The sequence below is a fragment of the Diabrotica undecimpunctata genome, chromosome 3 (assembly GCF_040954645.1).
Source record: "Diabrotica undecimpunctata isolate CICGRU chromosome 3, icDiaUnde3, whole genome shotgun sequence".
NCBI lineage: Eukaryota > Metazoa > Arthropoda > Insecta > Coleoptera > Chrysomelidae > Diabrotica > Diabrotica undecimpunctata.
The window spans coordinates 126,531,191-126,548,396 of NC_092805.1; the positions used below are offsets into that span (position 1 = coordinate 126,531,191).

At 34.3% G+C, this 17,206-nt stretch overlaps 1 protein-coding gene across 3 annotated transcripts in view; it reads right to left on the reverse strand.

Moving 5' to 3' along the window:
* The window catches only part of tn (tripartite motif containing protein thin), a 94,317-nt gene that overhangs the window by 6,974 nt on the left and 70,137 nt on the right, over positions 1-17,206 (reverse strand). For 2 of the 3 annotated variants that reach the window (XM_072526871.1, XM_072526872.1), the window contains 5 exons: positions 12,259-13,683; positions 11,257-11,975; positions 8,391-8,627; positions 4,177-4,314; positions 3,735-4,045 (listed from right to left, as the gene is read on the reverse strand). In XM_072526871.1, the coding sequence (XP_072382972.1) occupies positions 3,735-4,045; positions 4,177-4,314; positions 8,391-8,627; positions 11,257-11,975; positions 12,259-13,683 (2,830 nt within the window). The remainder of the gene's footprint in view (positions 1-3,734; positions 4,046-4,176; positions 4,315-8,390; positions 8,628-11,256; positions 11,976-12,258; positions 13,684-17,206) is intronic. The other variant, XM_072526873.1, reaches the window with a different exon arrangement.

Below are 17,206 nucleotides of genomic sequence, written 5' to 3' on the forward strand. Positions count from 1 at the left end.
GAACAAACAGCAATATATTATAAAAATATTCTGCAACTGTTTTCTTGTGGTATGTCTAAGTTAATATTATGTTTATATGGGATTAAACCACAACTGATTGTAATAAAAATTTGGTACATTTTGTAATTTTTATTTGGGATTTAGATTTTTCCAAAAAAGATAATTTAAAAATATTGAGCTGCTATTATACCGAATAGTTTTTTCGGTTATTATTTTCCAATTTGACGGTGACTTATTTGGCCTCGATCTTGCAGGTAAATAGCTATGCATTTAGTTGAAAACTCTGAGAGTGAGGTTTGTACCCTCTATCCTCAGATAATGTCAAATTCTGATTATTTTGTGTGTTTGTGTATTACATATTTATGTATTGTATATTTATGTATTATGTATAATTATAATTGTAGATTATGTGTCTCTGATTTTCTATTAATCCGCTAATGCTGACTAATTGTTGTTGCTGACTTCTTCATTTGGTATTGGTAACCAGTGCCTGCTTGAGAGATTTCCTATATATTTTCTTCATGAAGTAAGATCGGAGCTGCTTCTTTCATTTTTCTCGTTTTCATATCCGTTTCTTTAATGACTACTGATTCATCTTTCCATTGTACTCTGTGTTTATTGTCCCAGGCATGTTTGCATACCTGTGATTTGTCAAAGTCTCCTTTTTTTAATGTATGTTTCATGCTCGTTTATCCTGACACTTAGTGGTCTTGCGGTTTCTCCTACATAAAAATTGTTGCATTCACAGGATATTTTATAGATGTAGCTCTTGGATTTCTCTTGTTTATTTTTAGGTTTGGTTTTGAATAGAATAGATCTGTGATTGGTTGTTTTGAATGTTGTTGGGATGTACTTATTTCCTGTTCTTTTTAATTTTTTCTAATAAGCTCTTCATATATGGTTTTGTTGTCATCTTTAAATTCCTTCTTGTCAGCACTACCCGAATTACTTTCGTATTTTATTTACGTTTACGTATTTTGTTGTTTCCTTTCTTCTTCATTATAAAATTCCTTATTTATAAATGACAATGGGTAATCATTTTGTGTTAAAACCTTTGATAGCAAATTTTTTTCTCGAAATGCATTTTTATTAGAGCAGGTGTTTTGAGCTTTGGGCCAAATGGAGAACATATCGATGGCTAAAATATTGTATGTCCAAAATTGATGTTTTCGGTAAAGTCAATTTTAAAGTTTGCATTAACCGTGACAAACCAAGTAATTAAATTACAGTTAAGTTCATGTTACACGTTTCTTTTATATGTTATTCAGTTCTATTTCTAATACATAGGGTTAAATGTTAATCACATTTAAGCTGAAAGTAACCCCCTGTATGGTCAAATCAGGTTTAAAATAGTTCTAGAGTACACATGAAATTTTAATTAACTAAATAAACATGCATACAGTCAAACCTTAGCCGGACGAGCCTCCAATAATGTGGACAAATACTGTATCGTTGGACATTCAATAAAAGAGTCGTTTGCTTTGAATTTTGTGAACGGCACAAAAATATTGCATTATTTAACATACAACGTTTGTGCACTAAGTTTATTGCGTTGTTAATGGACATGTCGTTAATGCTACTTTAGTAGCTAGTAAACCATTCTAAGAGGACGTACTTATATTTGAACACAATAAAGACTTCATCTCGACTGGCATAGACCAGGAAGTATCTCATTTTAAAGAAAAATGGACATATATTTGTCCCCTTAGCCATCGATATCATCTACATACAGTACGTTAAGTTTTGGATTAGATATTGCAAATACATAAAGCGCTAAAATCGGCAACATTGCCTCGTACGAGGTAAATTCTCCGATCCCCTCCGACATCTAGACTTTTTGACAGAATCAGAAAACGAGTAAATCATTTAGTAACACATAACAATGCATAAGATATGCATTTCCGTCAGTCGATTTTTGCGTACCTTATGTATACCCGGTTCATTTTTTATAACATAAACTAGATAAAAATACACTGACCTTTATAAGGCGGTGCATTTGTATCTGTTTTTAATAATGTGAAAAAAACATTGTGGTTGAATTAAAAATAAAACCGCATTTCTTTAAAAAGATAAAACAAAAAATATACTCTTATTGAAAATAAAGAATAATTCCTAATAAAATAAAAAATAATTCTTAATGCCCTACAGAAATGATTCAAATATTTGACCTTCTACGGCTGAGCAGTATCCCAATCTGTCATAAAACTTTTGCGGACAGATGTAAGAGTTTCTGCTGTAACATAATTGGAGACTTCTCTTACTCGGTTTTTTAATTCATCAAAATTTTGGACTCTAGCCTCAGGATGATCGTAAATGATGCTTTTTAAATATCCTTAACAAAAGAAATCTATGAGTGTAAGATCTGGAGATCGCGAAGGCCACTTATTATCGCCTGTTCCACTGATAACTCGATTCGGGAAAGTATTGTTTAAGTACTTCCTAATTATTTGAGCATTGTGAACTGAACAGCCGTCTTGATGGAACCAAACATTCTCCAGATTGACATCAGGAAGATTGAGAATAGCGGGAAGAACATGATTCTGTAACAAATCGAGGTATACTCTACTATTCAAGTTGCCCTCAATAAAAAATGGACCTATTATATGGTCTCCTAAAATGCCAGTCCAGGCATTTTTGAGGTTGTTGAGTTCGGTAAACAACACTTCTGTGCTGCCCAATACCTCGTAATGGAAGGATTGTGTCTCCCTATTAACGAAACAGAAGATTCATCAGTAAATAAAATATTTTCAATAAAACTGGGTTCATCATTGGCCTTCGTTATTAGAGTTTCACAAAACTCGAAAGTAGTGGTCTTGATAAAGCTCCTGCGTTTTCTAATATTTAAAATTCTTGTAACCGTGCTTTCTCCATACTTCCGTTACAGTAACATTGCTAACGTCTAACTCTCTAGCAATGCTTCCAGTTTAAAATGTTGAACCTACCTGGCTTGTTGCACAAATTTGTAATTTTTTGCTGCAATTTTTGAGGCAATAACCACTTTCAAAATATTTATCATTATTATGAACTGATTTTACGCAAGAAATTGGTCTTCCCCCAAAAAACACAAAAAATAAATCTACACACTGTTGTCCAGAATTACTACCATAAAACCATTTTATTATTCGAACCTTTTCTGCGGGTGTATGTACAGACATGTTGTTTACAAAAATAAATTAAAAATCTACGCTGTTATTGCTTTAAACAACCACTGTTGCTTTAAACAACCACAAATTATTGGCGACGGGGCAAAGGAGGTTCGTGGAAAGTCCACGGCGCGCAGTGTTGCCATTTATGGTGTGTATATCTAATTTAAAACTTAAATAACTTGTTGGTTATGTTTATGCACAATGTTTTCTTCCAATTCCTCGATGAAAATATCTGCTAATAATGGAGAAAAGCATGAGCCCATAATCCAAAATTTTTGTTTGGCAAAAGATATGTGATTTATATTGACGTTTTTTTCAGAAGTGCTAAATGGTTATTTCAACGCATTAAAATAATTTTTTTATGTTTCCTATTACCAAGAGACATTTTTACTAAGATTTTAAGATAAGTAAATTTCACCTAGTACTCGCACAATTTAAGTAATTTTATACCTCTTGTACGAGTATATTACCTATACTATATGAAAATTTAAAAGTAGTAGTAAAGTGTGTTAAACTAAGAAGGCCGAAAGTTAGTAGCTCAAGATGCTTTCAAAATTTAATATTGAACATAAATTATTTAAGACATACCTGCCACTGCTATAGCTGCTGTAGGGGTAGTGGGGGAGCCTTGCATGTTTTTTGAATCATCATCAGAACTTGCTAACTCAGTTGAAGATCTTAAAGGCAATCCCAAAGACAATCTTCTTGCCGCTCCTGAACTACTCGCTGAAGGAGTACTCGCACTCGATGAAACGTCTTTGTCTTTCGTTCCGCTTCTATTTCCGTATTTGCTCTTGAGATATCTCGCCCAAGAACTTAATGCTGCTCCATCTTTTTCTGCAGCGGATGCTGTCGAACGATCTGGAGAATTGTCTCTTGATTTCAGCGCATGAGAAGAACTGAAAATGTTTGTAAAATTGTATTCAACTAATGGTTTTATTTTGTAATTTTTGTTTCGTATTGTTAAAATATTAAGCAGAGCTTGTAAGTTAAATGCTGTTGTGTGATATTAGTACCAAAGATAAGGTACCTTGTGTTGTAAAAATATATTTCAGGCAATCCGACTAGTAGAGATCTGTTGTGGTTTACGGTGTTATCAGCAGCTGTTACGTCCGCAAACTTCAACCATAACAACAATATTGCAAATAAAATCCACAAGTAGTCGTACCTATAATTATAGCTTTAAAAATCTAAAGCCTAAAGATATGGAGTGGGCTGTTAGCTTCTGCATTAGTTATTAGTATAAATTTCGATTAATTGCATTGTTTAATTTTTAATAATCGCTGAATGGTATCCAGTAGGATTCGTAAGAGAATATGTACTTTGCGCTGACGCAGTGGTAAGGTAATTCGCTTCTTCGTAGGATCAGTACTCGTTCGCGATGAAGATATTTATACAACACATATTATACCACTCACTACATACTCCGCTAACATCCTAGTATGGTTGCAAATAAGAAAAGAGAGTGTGGAAACTTTGGATAAGAAGCAAATTCACAAGAATGGGATCAAAACTAAAGCAATTAAGTAAGAACTGAGTCAAGGCAAAAACAGCTCGGAACCCTTTAATCGAATATATTTTGTAAGTTGTTTTGTTATTTCCAGTTGCGCTCGCGGATTATTTTGTTAAAATTGTCATACATATTTTATAATAACCTAATGTAATGTTGGTTGCCGAAAACAAGGACGACCTACAACAACTCCAATGACGTATAATAGATATAACAAAGATAACGTCATTGAACAACTGTAAAGGCCGATTCACATTATAGCTCAGGTCACGCTCCGCTCACGCTCAGCTCAAGGTTCGGTAAAGTATTCTTATACGCATCTTAAATGGTGCTATTCACAGTAAACACAACGCTCACGTTCCGTCCCGCTCTTTTGACCGCGGCGATTCTCCAGGAGAATAGTTTGATCGTGACTTGATCTGAGTGGAGTGGAGCGGCAGGGTAGTGTGAATTAGTAACAGTCAGGTGAAGGTACGATTTTCGCAGCTCGATGGATGACGAACAGTTGATTGAATTGGTGCTCTGCTTTAAGGAATTGTACAACCAGGGGGATAGACTGTATTTTGTTTGATACGGTACAATAAAATTTATGTTTTGTCATTCGAAAGTACTGAAAAAATTTAGTTTCATCGTCATAGAGACCTTTATACAGAGTAAAAAACTCCCCTTCTGTTTTCCTTGTTTTTAAAATATTGTGCACCCATATTATTGGCTGTTTATTGGTTGACTGAAGCTCTTCTTCGTCCAAACATAAAGCAATGACAGCCAAATCACTGTTAGAAAAATCTTTAAACATGTTAAACAAATTTATATATGCCAAGAACTGTGCCTATTCTCTGAGTCCCGCCAAATTGAATAGTATACCGAAATTCTTGATCGTGAGCGGAGCGTCACCTGAGCGCCTACTGTGAATAGTGTACACAATTCTTGATCGTGAGCGAAACTTGAGCGGAGCGTGACCTGAACGTCTAATGTGAATCGGCCTTAACTATGGAGATATTTAGCGCCGTAAAAAGGGATTAGCGGGCCCCGGTAACAAGTCAAGAGCAGGCCCCCGGTAAAAAGTAGGTAAACAGCAAAAAAATGTTTAATTTTTATAGAAATAAAATTATCAAGAATAAGTACCTAATAATAATTATTTCAAGTATAAAATTTATTAAATTTTGATTATATTTAAAATAGTGAAAATATTTATAATAGAGGTGCTTTTCTAGATTTCTGATTGGCAAAATGTCTATAATTTTAGAAAATCACATGATTTTATCAAATCACGCTCAATGCACAAAGTTGCTAGGCTAGTTAATCGATCCTGCTTCATTGTAGATCTCATACTATTTTTTATGCGAGACAGACAACTAATAGGATCTTTCGGCTTCTGCGACTGTCACCGGCAATAATGACGTTAGGAAATAATGATTAAGATTTGAGATGTTTAATTTTATTAAATAAATCTATTGGTGAAGGTAGAGATACGGCTTTTAAGTGAAAAATTTCATCTATCAATTCTTCCCTGACGTCTTCCTTATAAAACTCGCGCAATATATCAATTTTTTCTTAATATTGTCTCGGAATGTCCATAAAATGTTAAATAGCGAATGAATTTCATTTGCCGCATTAAATTTTCTGGTTAAATTTCCTATTATATAATCTATGACAATATTAAATATTTCACAGCGTCGGACTCAAAATTATCAGTCGCGTCTAGCAAATCTCGCAAGCTTCTGGCGCCGTTTTTCTTTACTTGATGTAAATTCTGGATTTATTCCATAATTTCTAATTTAGATTCTTCAATAATGGAAGACCATAAATTTATAATTTTTTGTAAATCTTCTAGAAGCCCTGATATATTTTTAATCTCCATATCTATAGGTATCTATAGTATTTGACTTGTGTAATTGATTGCTGTTAAAATTTTAAACCAAATTGATAACTTTGTTTCGAATTGTTTAATGCTTTCAATCCTAGCAGACCAACTAGTGAAATTCATTGAATGTAGAGAAATACCTGTATTTTTCTTTAATATCTCCTGTGTTGTGGGCTGCTGCGCCTGTTGCTACATATTGTAAAGATTTTGTACAATTTCGAAAAAAGTTGATACTTCAATTGACCTGCAATAGGCGTGCTTGTACACATTTGTACATTTCGCTCATATTGCTACCCACACAATATCATAGCTCTGCCCATGACAATCGCTAATCGTAATACTATGATTTGACAATTATAATATGATTTTCGAGAACATTTTTAATTAAATTAGCTATTAGCTATTTCCGGTCTTCTCTGAATAATTAACAAATTCTAAGAATCCTCCATGCACTTTATATATGTTGTCATGAAGATATACATCTCGTAATATAAATGTTAGTTGTTCCTTATCTGAAATATTCTGGAAAGAACTCCTGTAAACATATACATAGTAAGTGAGAGATAGCGTCGTCAGAAGCCTTACATGCAATTAATCTAAATATTAATCGGGAATCGTTTGGAAAAATGTTGCATAAGGACCTAAAATTTCACCCCTACAAATTACAGATTGTCCAGAAATTAATGGAAAGAAGGTTGAACAGTGTGAGGATTTTGCTACGAGAATGCAAGTTCCTTTAGAGGATAACTTAGGTGAGCATCTTCTAATGAGCGACGGAGCTCATTTCAATTTGGACGGAACCGTTAATAAACAGAATTACAGCTACTGGGCTCCTGAACCACCAACGAAATCTCCATGAGCGTCCTTTACATTCTCAAAAAGTCACAGTGTGGTGTGTGCCATTAGTCCGACAGGCATTATTGGGCCATATTTTTTCGAAGAGGCTGGCCATACCGTCACCGTTAATTCTATTCGCTACGTAGAGATGTGTGGTATGTGTGGTTTCAGCAGGATGGTGCCACGGCACATACTGCCCATGCTTCAATGAATATTCTCCGCAACCTGTTCCCAGGACAACTCATTTCACGTTTCGGAGATTTGCTGTGGCCTCCAAGGTCTCTATACCTGTCAATTTGTGATTTTTTTTTCTATGGGGGTATTTAAAGAGTCGTGTATATGCTAGTAAGCCTCGTAATTTAATCGAGTTGAAGAACGCCATTTGCCAGGAAATCCTGACTATTGCTCGAGCGATGTTAGAGCGTGTTATGGAGGATTTCATAAAGATGTTCGAAAACTGGATCCATCATGATGGTTACCATCTTGATGACATTATTTTCCATATTTAATTAGATTGTAAATGGCATAATATAAGCTTCATTTTGATGTTAATAAAATAGTATTTTCTTGCAAATTTCTTGTCTACCATTTAGTTCAAAATTGTCCTATTGCCAATTGTCACCCTGTATTTACCGCAATTGCAAGTATGCACACAGGACGTTAAGAAAAAATATTTCCAGATCACGGCCTATAAACGCTAAAAATAATTTACCAGTAAAAAGATATCATTTTTGAATAACTTAAAAATAGTTTAGTTGCAGCTCCATTCAATGAATTTGCTTAACTGCATCTGATTTACTTAGAAATAGAAAATATAAAATGATGTATTGGCGTGTTCGTTGACTTATTTTTAATATTATAGGTACAAATTTCTGTTAATGTGTTGTAAGAAATAAATATGAGCATTCATTTTTATTTATCAAAATATTGAAAATTATATTATAGGGTAAGCACGTCAGTTTGAATTCTAATTCAGATACTATTAATTAAAAGCTCAAGCCAAGGCTATTCAATAAACATCGTCTAAACCTACCGGCTTCTTGCAAGGTCATGAGCTGATGATGAAGAGCCATACCCCTTTGCTGCAAGATAAGCTGAAGGATTGGAAGTTGTTGGTGAAACTGGTTCGTCTATATCTTCATCATCTCCAAATTGTTGGCTGCTTCTACTTCTAGCTAATCGTTGCCTACGTTCTTTCAAAGCCATATAGCGGGAACGACCGCTTGCTGGGTACTTACTATCAACGTCATCTGCAGTAGAATTGTACCTACTATAAAAGAAAGAAGTTGAAGTGTACTGATCAGTGTTATAGGTTCATATTCAATGAAGCACGTGCGTTTCTAATGTTAATAGACCTAGGAAGTAAAATTTTAATTTATAAGAAAAAATCATTATATAAAAAATAGTTTTATGTCAAAAGATGTCAAAATAAATACGAGTATGAAAAATAAAGATTCACAGAATTGACAGTAACTTCATTTTTAAAGAATTTCATTTCCACGCCAATCATGTCGATCAGCCTAATAAGAGTTATCAGTCTTTATAACATCGGAATAGAAACAAACTTTAGAGGAAAATTTGCGCACTTCTACAGAAAACACCAAAAGACATGAGGTACCTCGGTAATGCTTAGTTAGTGCTTAAAGAAGGAAGCTCACGAACAGTGTGATACTACTAGATAAACAAAAGTGATTCCCAAGAACTTACCGAACAAAATGGTGCCTGAGAATTAAATAGGTCATATAAAATATGCCTTAGTTAAATTTATAGACGAAGCCCCATATGCTCCCCGGTATGAATGAAAAGAAGTCATGGATGCATACATGTAGTAGAATGAAGTAAAAATATGTTAAGTCTGAAGAACTTACACGAATTTACAAGAAGTGTGAGTTTCAGATGAGTCACACTTGTTCGGATTTTGAAACGGATTGGGAACACGAGAAGCTCTTTTTGCCTTAAATGTATTAATACAACCATGTAGAGATGAATATAGATGTATATGCATGTTTTATTGATTATCGAAAAGCATTTGACTGCGCCAACCATCAAAAGATGATCGAAATTCTGGGAACAACTGGGTTTGTTGACCAAGACTTGCGAATTATCTCAGAACTATTGGCACAGAACTATATTGGCACCAAGCCAGTGTAACCCAAAAAAAAGAAATTCTATCAAGAATCGATCATAAAAACATTTTTTACAAGATCAGACCTTAGTTTAGAGTTAAGAATCCGAATGATCAGATGTTACTTTTTCTCTGTTTTGCTGTATGGTTGTGAAAGTTGAACAATGGATAGAAAAAATAAAAGATGACTTTGAGATATAATGCTGAGAATTCCATGGGTACAAAAAGTTACCAACGATGAGATACTTCAGCGCATGAGTGAACAAAAAGAATTATTAAGCATAATCCGAATCATATTGTAAGGTAAAGTACAGGGCAAAATATCATTAGAAAGACACCAGAACTCGTGGCTGAAAGACCAAAAGAGGTGGTTTGACCGTTCATCCACAGAAATCGTTCATGCAGCGGTCTCCAAAGCTACAATTGCCATTTGGATCGCCAACCTTCGAAAGGAGGCGGTGCAATAAGATGAAGAACACCTACTGAACTAACTTTCCTTCTTTCGCATGAGTTCTCATGGTAACTGGACAACCAGTCTAGCCCTTTGTGTTGAGTTAGAACACTTCTTTTGTTTCGAAATTTTGTAATGACTCAACAAATTCTTTTCAGTCGGTGGAGGCTTCCCATACTCTTCTCAAAATTGATTGGCAACCATTAACAAACTAAGTACATTTGACAATATTCGATATTAAAGGTTTTTTTTGCACCTTTTGTGTGTACTCGAATACAATTATGATTTATGTATCTTCAAACGATTATATTTCACACGCTTCCTAATTTTCGAGTCCCTGTTTTGCCGCATACCCTAATAATAAAGATCCGTAATAATACAGATAAATCAGATATTATCATTACTTATTCGATAGAGATTTTTGAGTTAAAGTTGATTTAACTTGAGATCGTGATCAGAAAAAAAATAAATAGAATGACGGTATCAGAAACGTTGCAGAAATAAATTTGAAGCGCAGAACAATCCAGACCTAAATGGAATAAATTGAGCAATGCTTAGATCTATCATTAAATAAATTAGACCAGAAAAAAACAATAATGTACAAAGGTTTATATTGCATTTTATTATGTTTTATATATATGTAGTTCTAGAGACAAAATAAATAGTATTCATAATATGTGAAAGTCCGTATAAAATAATAGATTTTAAGACTGATTGACTAACAAGCTTATTATAACGAACTACATTATATGGAAGGTCTTAGCCAAGCCATATTCAATAAAGCAAACGCATGCACTTAAACGTTAAGTATGGTTTGATACTACAATACATTTCTTAAAATAAGATAACTTAATGATGATTGCATACAAGTAAGCCATAAATTCCTCCTTTCTTGTATCCAAATTTTTTAGACAAAAAGCTAATAATTTGGCAAAGAGCCGTTGTCATGTATACGAGTCATATAGATAATACATTTATTTAACAGTATAGGCATACATTAAAGGTACATTCTATTATCAGTTGCAATTCCAATTGAATATAAATATGATTGTGTATGTATGTATGTAGTGTAGTATGATTTCATTTTGATATTAATGTAAAAACTGAATATTATGAACGTTGCATGCACTATAACAAAATAAAAGCATATCGAGCATAATTAAGAAATATACTAGATGCAGAAGTTTGCAGAAAACAGCCAGCTGATAGCAACGTAAGTATATATGTCAAATTCAGATTTATCAAAGCATATGTATGAAGTAATTCCATGCGATAGGTGTACATTTATAGTTTGCTACAAGGTTAACAGCAAAACAGTCTTACCTCGAACTGTGGTCTTCATCTTCTGGAGGCAGAGCTGCGGAACTTTTGCTTTTGCTTAAAAATCGACTTGTGTAACCGTACTTAGGTGGTTCTTCTTCCGTTACAGTCGATGTCCTACTTCTAGAATACTTGGATGGTTCATCTCTCGTAGTTCCATATCTCGTCCTCACAGGAGATTCAGCTTCGTCTCTACTCTTCCTACGAACGCTTTCGACACTATTATCTCTCGCGTTAGCACTTCTAGCTAAAAGAGGACCTATATCAGATTTTGCAATTTCCTTATTATCAGTTTTCTGTGTTTCCTCATCAGATTCTTCTTCAGATTCCGTTTCTTCTTCAGAACTAGTTTCCGTTTCATCTTCTTCTTCCTTAGGTGGAGCTGTTGTAGTTTTGTTTTGCAAGAATCGACTTTGGAAAGGTTTATTTTGGACAGGCGAAGAGACCTTTTTACTTGGTGTAGTTGGTTCTACTTTAGAAAGAATTTTTTTCTTAACCTCATCGGTGGTGAAAGGTGCTCCAGTAGATCGAACTGCGCTTGAAGACGTAGAAGATTCGGAAGACGTGTGAGATTCAGAACTAGCTGACCTTGCGGCTTTTTTGTGGCTTGCGTCAGATGGTCGCCTTGGAGATGCTGCGGTGGCGCTTTTAGGGGGTGTCTTTTTTTGACTCTGTTGACGAGAATTTACAGACTCCTCGCTTTCTTCGGCGCTGGAGACAGCCTGGAGAAAATAGGGTGTTAGGATTTGTGTAGTTTTTTTCAAACATTCTTCATGCTTTACACACAACACAAAAAAGATTTGAAGAAGAAGTAGTAGAAACATGCCAGTGTGTAATCGGGGTAATCAATAGTCATCTATACTTTTCAAGTTAATTTTTACAGAATGTACAAGCAACACAACATTTAATATTTATCTAATATTTAAGAGCTCTATTCTAAAAATTGTTTAATCAGGTACTTGAGTGCTTATAAAGAGGCTACTGTTCAAGTTCATCTAGACTCACCTCAGGGGCTGGTGTTTTCCTCTGCCTTTCTTCAGTAGCAGGTCTCACTGTCTCTGTTGTTGTATCCGTTGACGTAGTAGCCCCTTTGTTTTGTTTCTTAATTCTAGATATTTCGTCTTCTTCACTAACTTGCCTTACGGCTGGTGGAGGAGGCCTTTTTGGCACAACTTTGGGTTGGACAGGGGCAGGAGTAGGCTCTTCCTTTTTCTTGGTTTTGCCACTTTCATGTTCCTGCATTTTTTTCATCACCCTGGGTGAGTCTGCAAGCCTAGTTATTCCACTTAAAGGGCCTCTAGATGCATCTTCTGTATCAAATGCCCTTTCTCGTTCCTTTTGCTCAGTAAATCTCACTCTAGTGGTTGGTTCGGTATCTGAATCATTTTCTGTTGCTTGATGTCTTCTAAACCTACTATATTTGGATCGTGTTGGTCTAGTGTCATGATCATAGTCATCCCCATAATCACCTCCACGACCATAACGACTTTCTCCAGTACTTTTTGGTCTTTCCCCAAATTTCCTTCCTCCTATAACTTGATCTTCATCATTATAGCCTCGATCCCCATATCCTCTTTCTTCTTGTTGTCTAAATTGTGAGGCTAATCGATGGTCGCTCTTAGATCTCATCAATCCAGAATTTGGAGGCTGCAACAATCCAGACTGTTGACCAAAGTGTGACTGACTTGGTAAATTAAGATCACCAAAACCAGCAACATGGAGTACCAATTGATTGGGATCATGTGCTAGAACTAACCTTACTTTTCGACTGTAGTCAGCGTTTTCATATTCAAAATTACGGATAAACTCTACAGTCTTTAAAAATATTTCTTTGGCATCCATAAGCTCGCAATCATCCCAGATATCTACGTTTTCATTCATATGTTTATCAGCTAGATCGCAATTACTTAAAATATTCGATATTTCTAGCTCTAAATTTTCTTTTAGCGTAGTTAGACTTCTTACTTCTGTACCAAGATATCTGTCTAACTCTCCTCTTAAGTAGTCAGTACGGTCTTTTAAAGCTTTGCTAAGTCTTCTGTATATTTCTTCAACTTCCTCACCAACTGATAAACAGTTCGTTTGCATATTTTGTGAGTTCTTTTCCACTAAAGCTAGAGTATCCTGCAACCTGTGAATGCCCCTTCTGATTTGATTATTTATCCTAGAAATTTCTCGTCTTAATATTTCCATGTGTGCTGATTTACATTCTTCACATATTTTTTTGTCGCAGTGAGAACAGAAGCTGCAGTATGCTTTTTCTGAACAGACGTTGCATCGTTCCATGATCTGTCCACTGGTTGGATCGGGCAGTTCTCCAGTTATTTCTATGTGCAGTTCCAAAAAGCGTTGAAGGGTTACGTTTGTTGGAAATCCTTGGACTCCATTGTATGGTATTCTGTGTTCTGCGCGGCATTCTGGGCATTTAATCTGAAAAAAAGAGAGGTTCTTAGTTATTAATTATTAAACAACAATGAAGTATGATTAAATCATTAAATATTATATCCAAACAAGAGTTTGAAAATAATATTTAATAATATGCAGACAATAAACCTTTATTTAAATTCATTACAAATTATCCGTATAATTTATAAAAGGTTTTTGCAAAGTTATTGTTCTTCTACGACTAACAAATACATAAATGCAAAACTGCTAAACGTCATTGGACACGGTGACAACTGATATCTAGTGTGACAGTGAACTTATAGAACATTAGTTATATCTACGAAAATATAACATTATTGCAGATATGGAGATCTAAAATCAGGGAACACACGTATCTTATTAATTACATTCTAAAAAAATCGATAAATGAATACTGAAATCCATACCAAACAAACGTGATATTTACATGACATGAGACTTGTCATATAATTATTAGGAAAGCCTATTTTGGAGAAACATAAAAACCAAGTATTTAACACTTTACCGCATTCTGTGTTTTTTTTATTGGCATAGACTATATGTCAATCAGCCAGTTACAACATGACTAATACCTTAATATCTTAAACATAAAATTTTTATGACCATAAAGTCCATAAAATAGCAATAGCAAAGAGCTGAATAATATACTTTAAGAACTAAAATTAAAATAAAATACAAGTTAAATATAGCATCTTTTCAACATCATCAGTGTGTTCAAAAAACGGTACACATAATATAATTCAAAATACTTTTTTTGTATTATCTCCTTTTTATCTATATTTACATACAAACAAGATGATGAGGTCCTCACCAAGTTGCTCACCACAATTTTGCATATACATATATTTTTTGATAGTTGATACTACAAGACTATTTTGGTACTTGACAGAAATTTTACTAATGCATTATAAATTATCTCATTTCCATTAGCTAAGAGACTAAGGATATTAAACGGGGCCTGTACATTAAGATCATGTAATTGTGGAATAAATTGATCTGTTTCATCCTTATATTTTTGACATTGGAAAAAAATATGATCTAAATCACCTTTTTTGATACAATTTTGACAAAGATCATTTTCGAGAACATGAATTTTATGTAGATGTGTGGGATAACAGGCGTGGCCAAATCTAAGACGTATTACAGTTGTGATATATTTTCTTGAATAATTATATGGATGGAACCACGTTTTATTCGATATTTGATTTTGTATACTGCAGTATCTAGAAGGGTTGGTATAAGTATGTTGTGATCAACATTCGTTCCAAATATTGAGATATTTCATTCTAATATAAACTACTGCATCACAAAAACTTACAGGTAGTTTGGGTATTTAGCCAAAACCAAGGAATTTAAAATATTATGTGTTATAAATGGCACAAACCAAAAAAAAATTGTTTAAATGTTTTAACTCAATTTTTGTCGCAGCTATATGGCAGTCCATATCTGACACGTACTAATAATGTATGCGAGATATGCGGCTGCGGCATAGTTCTGGCGGCGAGATAGGCAGCCGTGTGCAGTTTCAAGTTATTCTTGTTGAAATTCTGAACCACGTGAAATAGGTATTTTTCATGGTAAAAACGTTTTTTAGGGCGAGAACAATTTAAAATTCAATCTTATCATATCTTTTCAGGTGAGTACTAAAAATTATGAATGTTGAAAGTCTCTCAAAAACCCCAAAAATGGTTTGTTCTATGTATAATACACTATGAAGTTATGGACTCATTGATTGTTTTTGTAGATATGGATCCGAATGTCTTTTATGGTACAATAAGTGCAGTTCGAATACCAGATAGTACTAATAGTAAAGAATCAGATCTCTCCGATGACAATGGCACAAATGAGATGATAGTGTGTCAAGATAGTAACAATAAGGAGCGTGAAGATTTACCAAGCAATGTCAAGAAAACTGTCATTCCTGCCACATTCTCAGATTCCTCAAATGATGATACATCTTTGTCTGAAAGACTGCGATATAAAAGGAAGAAATCTCATAACTGGTTGAAAGGTAATCTGAGAAGATCAGAAAATGATACAAAATTTACCTTCCTCGATTTTACAATTATTAGAAACTCCGGCCCAATTTTTTAGGTTACTCTTTCCTGATAGTCTTATAGAACTTATCAGAGAACAATCAAATTATTACTTAGTGCAACAAGGTCCATATAAACCAGCTAATATAAAAAAATACCAGATAGAACAATTTATAGGAATTACTATTTACATGTTGATAATTCAACTTCCATCAAGAAGACACTATTGGAATGCCAATATTGGTCATCGAGCAGTTAGCGATGTGATAAGCTGTAACAGATTCGAAGAAATAAAACGTTTCTTGCATTTTGATAACAATTATGACAGGATTGAAAATTATCAGAATGGGCATGACAGATTATTCAAAATCAGATCTGTTCTGAGCCAAATCTAAGAACAGCAACTCATGGTTCCGAAAGAAGAATTTCTAGCTGTAGACGAACAGATTATAGCAACAAAAGCGCGAAGCCAGCTAAAACAGTATAACCAAAAAAAACACATAAATGAGGCTTCAAAAACTTTGTGGTGAGTGGTTATTCGGCATTCAGCTATGACTGATTTGTTTGCTGGTTCCTTAAGTAATATTGTACCTCCAGAAGCACCAAATCTTAGTATGAGCAGCAACGTGGTTGTGAAATTAGCAGATTTGATACCAAAACATCAACATTACAAGTTGTTTTTTGACAATTGGTTCACCCGCTTTCCTCTTATGATATATCTGACCAAATAGGGCATTTTATCTTTGGGAACAGTAAGACTAAATCGTGTTCCTGGAGTTGTGATGCCAGCTTATAAAGAAATATGTGCGGTAGAGGTCATATGGTAGAGAAAATAGGCAATACAGATAATGTAGATATCAGTGTAGTGTCCTGGTTTGATAATGAAATCGTTATTACAATGTCAAAATATGCTGGAAGTGAACCAAAGGAAGAAAAAAAAATTTTTCAAAGAAGAAAGTACACATCAAATAATATCTTGTCCTTATCTGCTAAACTACATGGGAGGTGTAAATCTCCTTGATTCCATGTTGGGATTTTATCGTATAAAAATCAGGTCGAAAAAATATTATTTAAATTAATATTTTTTCATTTCATTGATATGACAGCCGTGAACTGTTGGTTATTAGCCAGAATAACGAAGAAATTTGATTGATCGTTTTTGGATACCAAACTGCCAATAGCCGATGCTCTATGCAAAGCCGGAAAGCCAAACAAACAGAGTAGGAAGACCGTCAAGTAGTAGTCTTCAGCAGATGTATAAATATAAACGAAAAAAGGGACCCACTGGAGAAATACCCCCAGAAAATATCCGTAAAGACGGGTTTGATCGTTTTCTCTATTGAGATGAGAGCACTAGGTCAAGATGCAAATTTCCAAGCTCTACAGGGAAAACATATTATAATGTGAACAAAATTCACAACACCATAGTATCTTATAAATAAAGAAACTGGTATTTGCAGTTTCATCCTGCATAGTGTATATGTAGCTCCAAA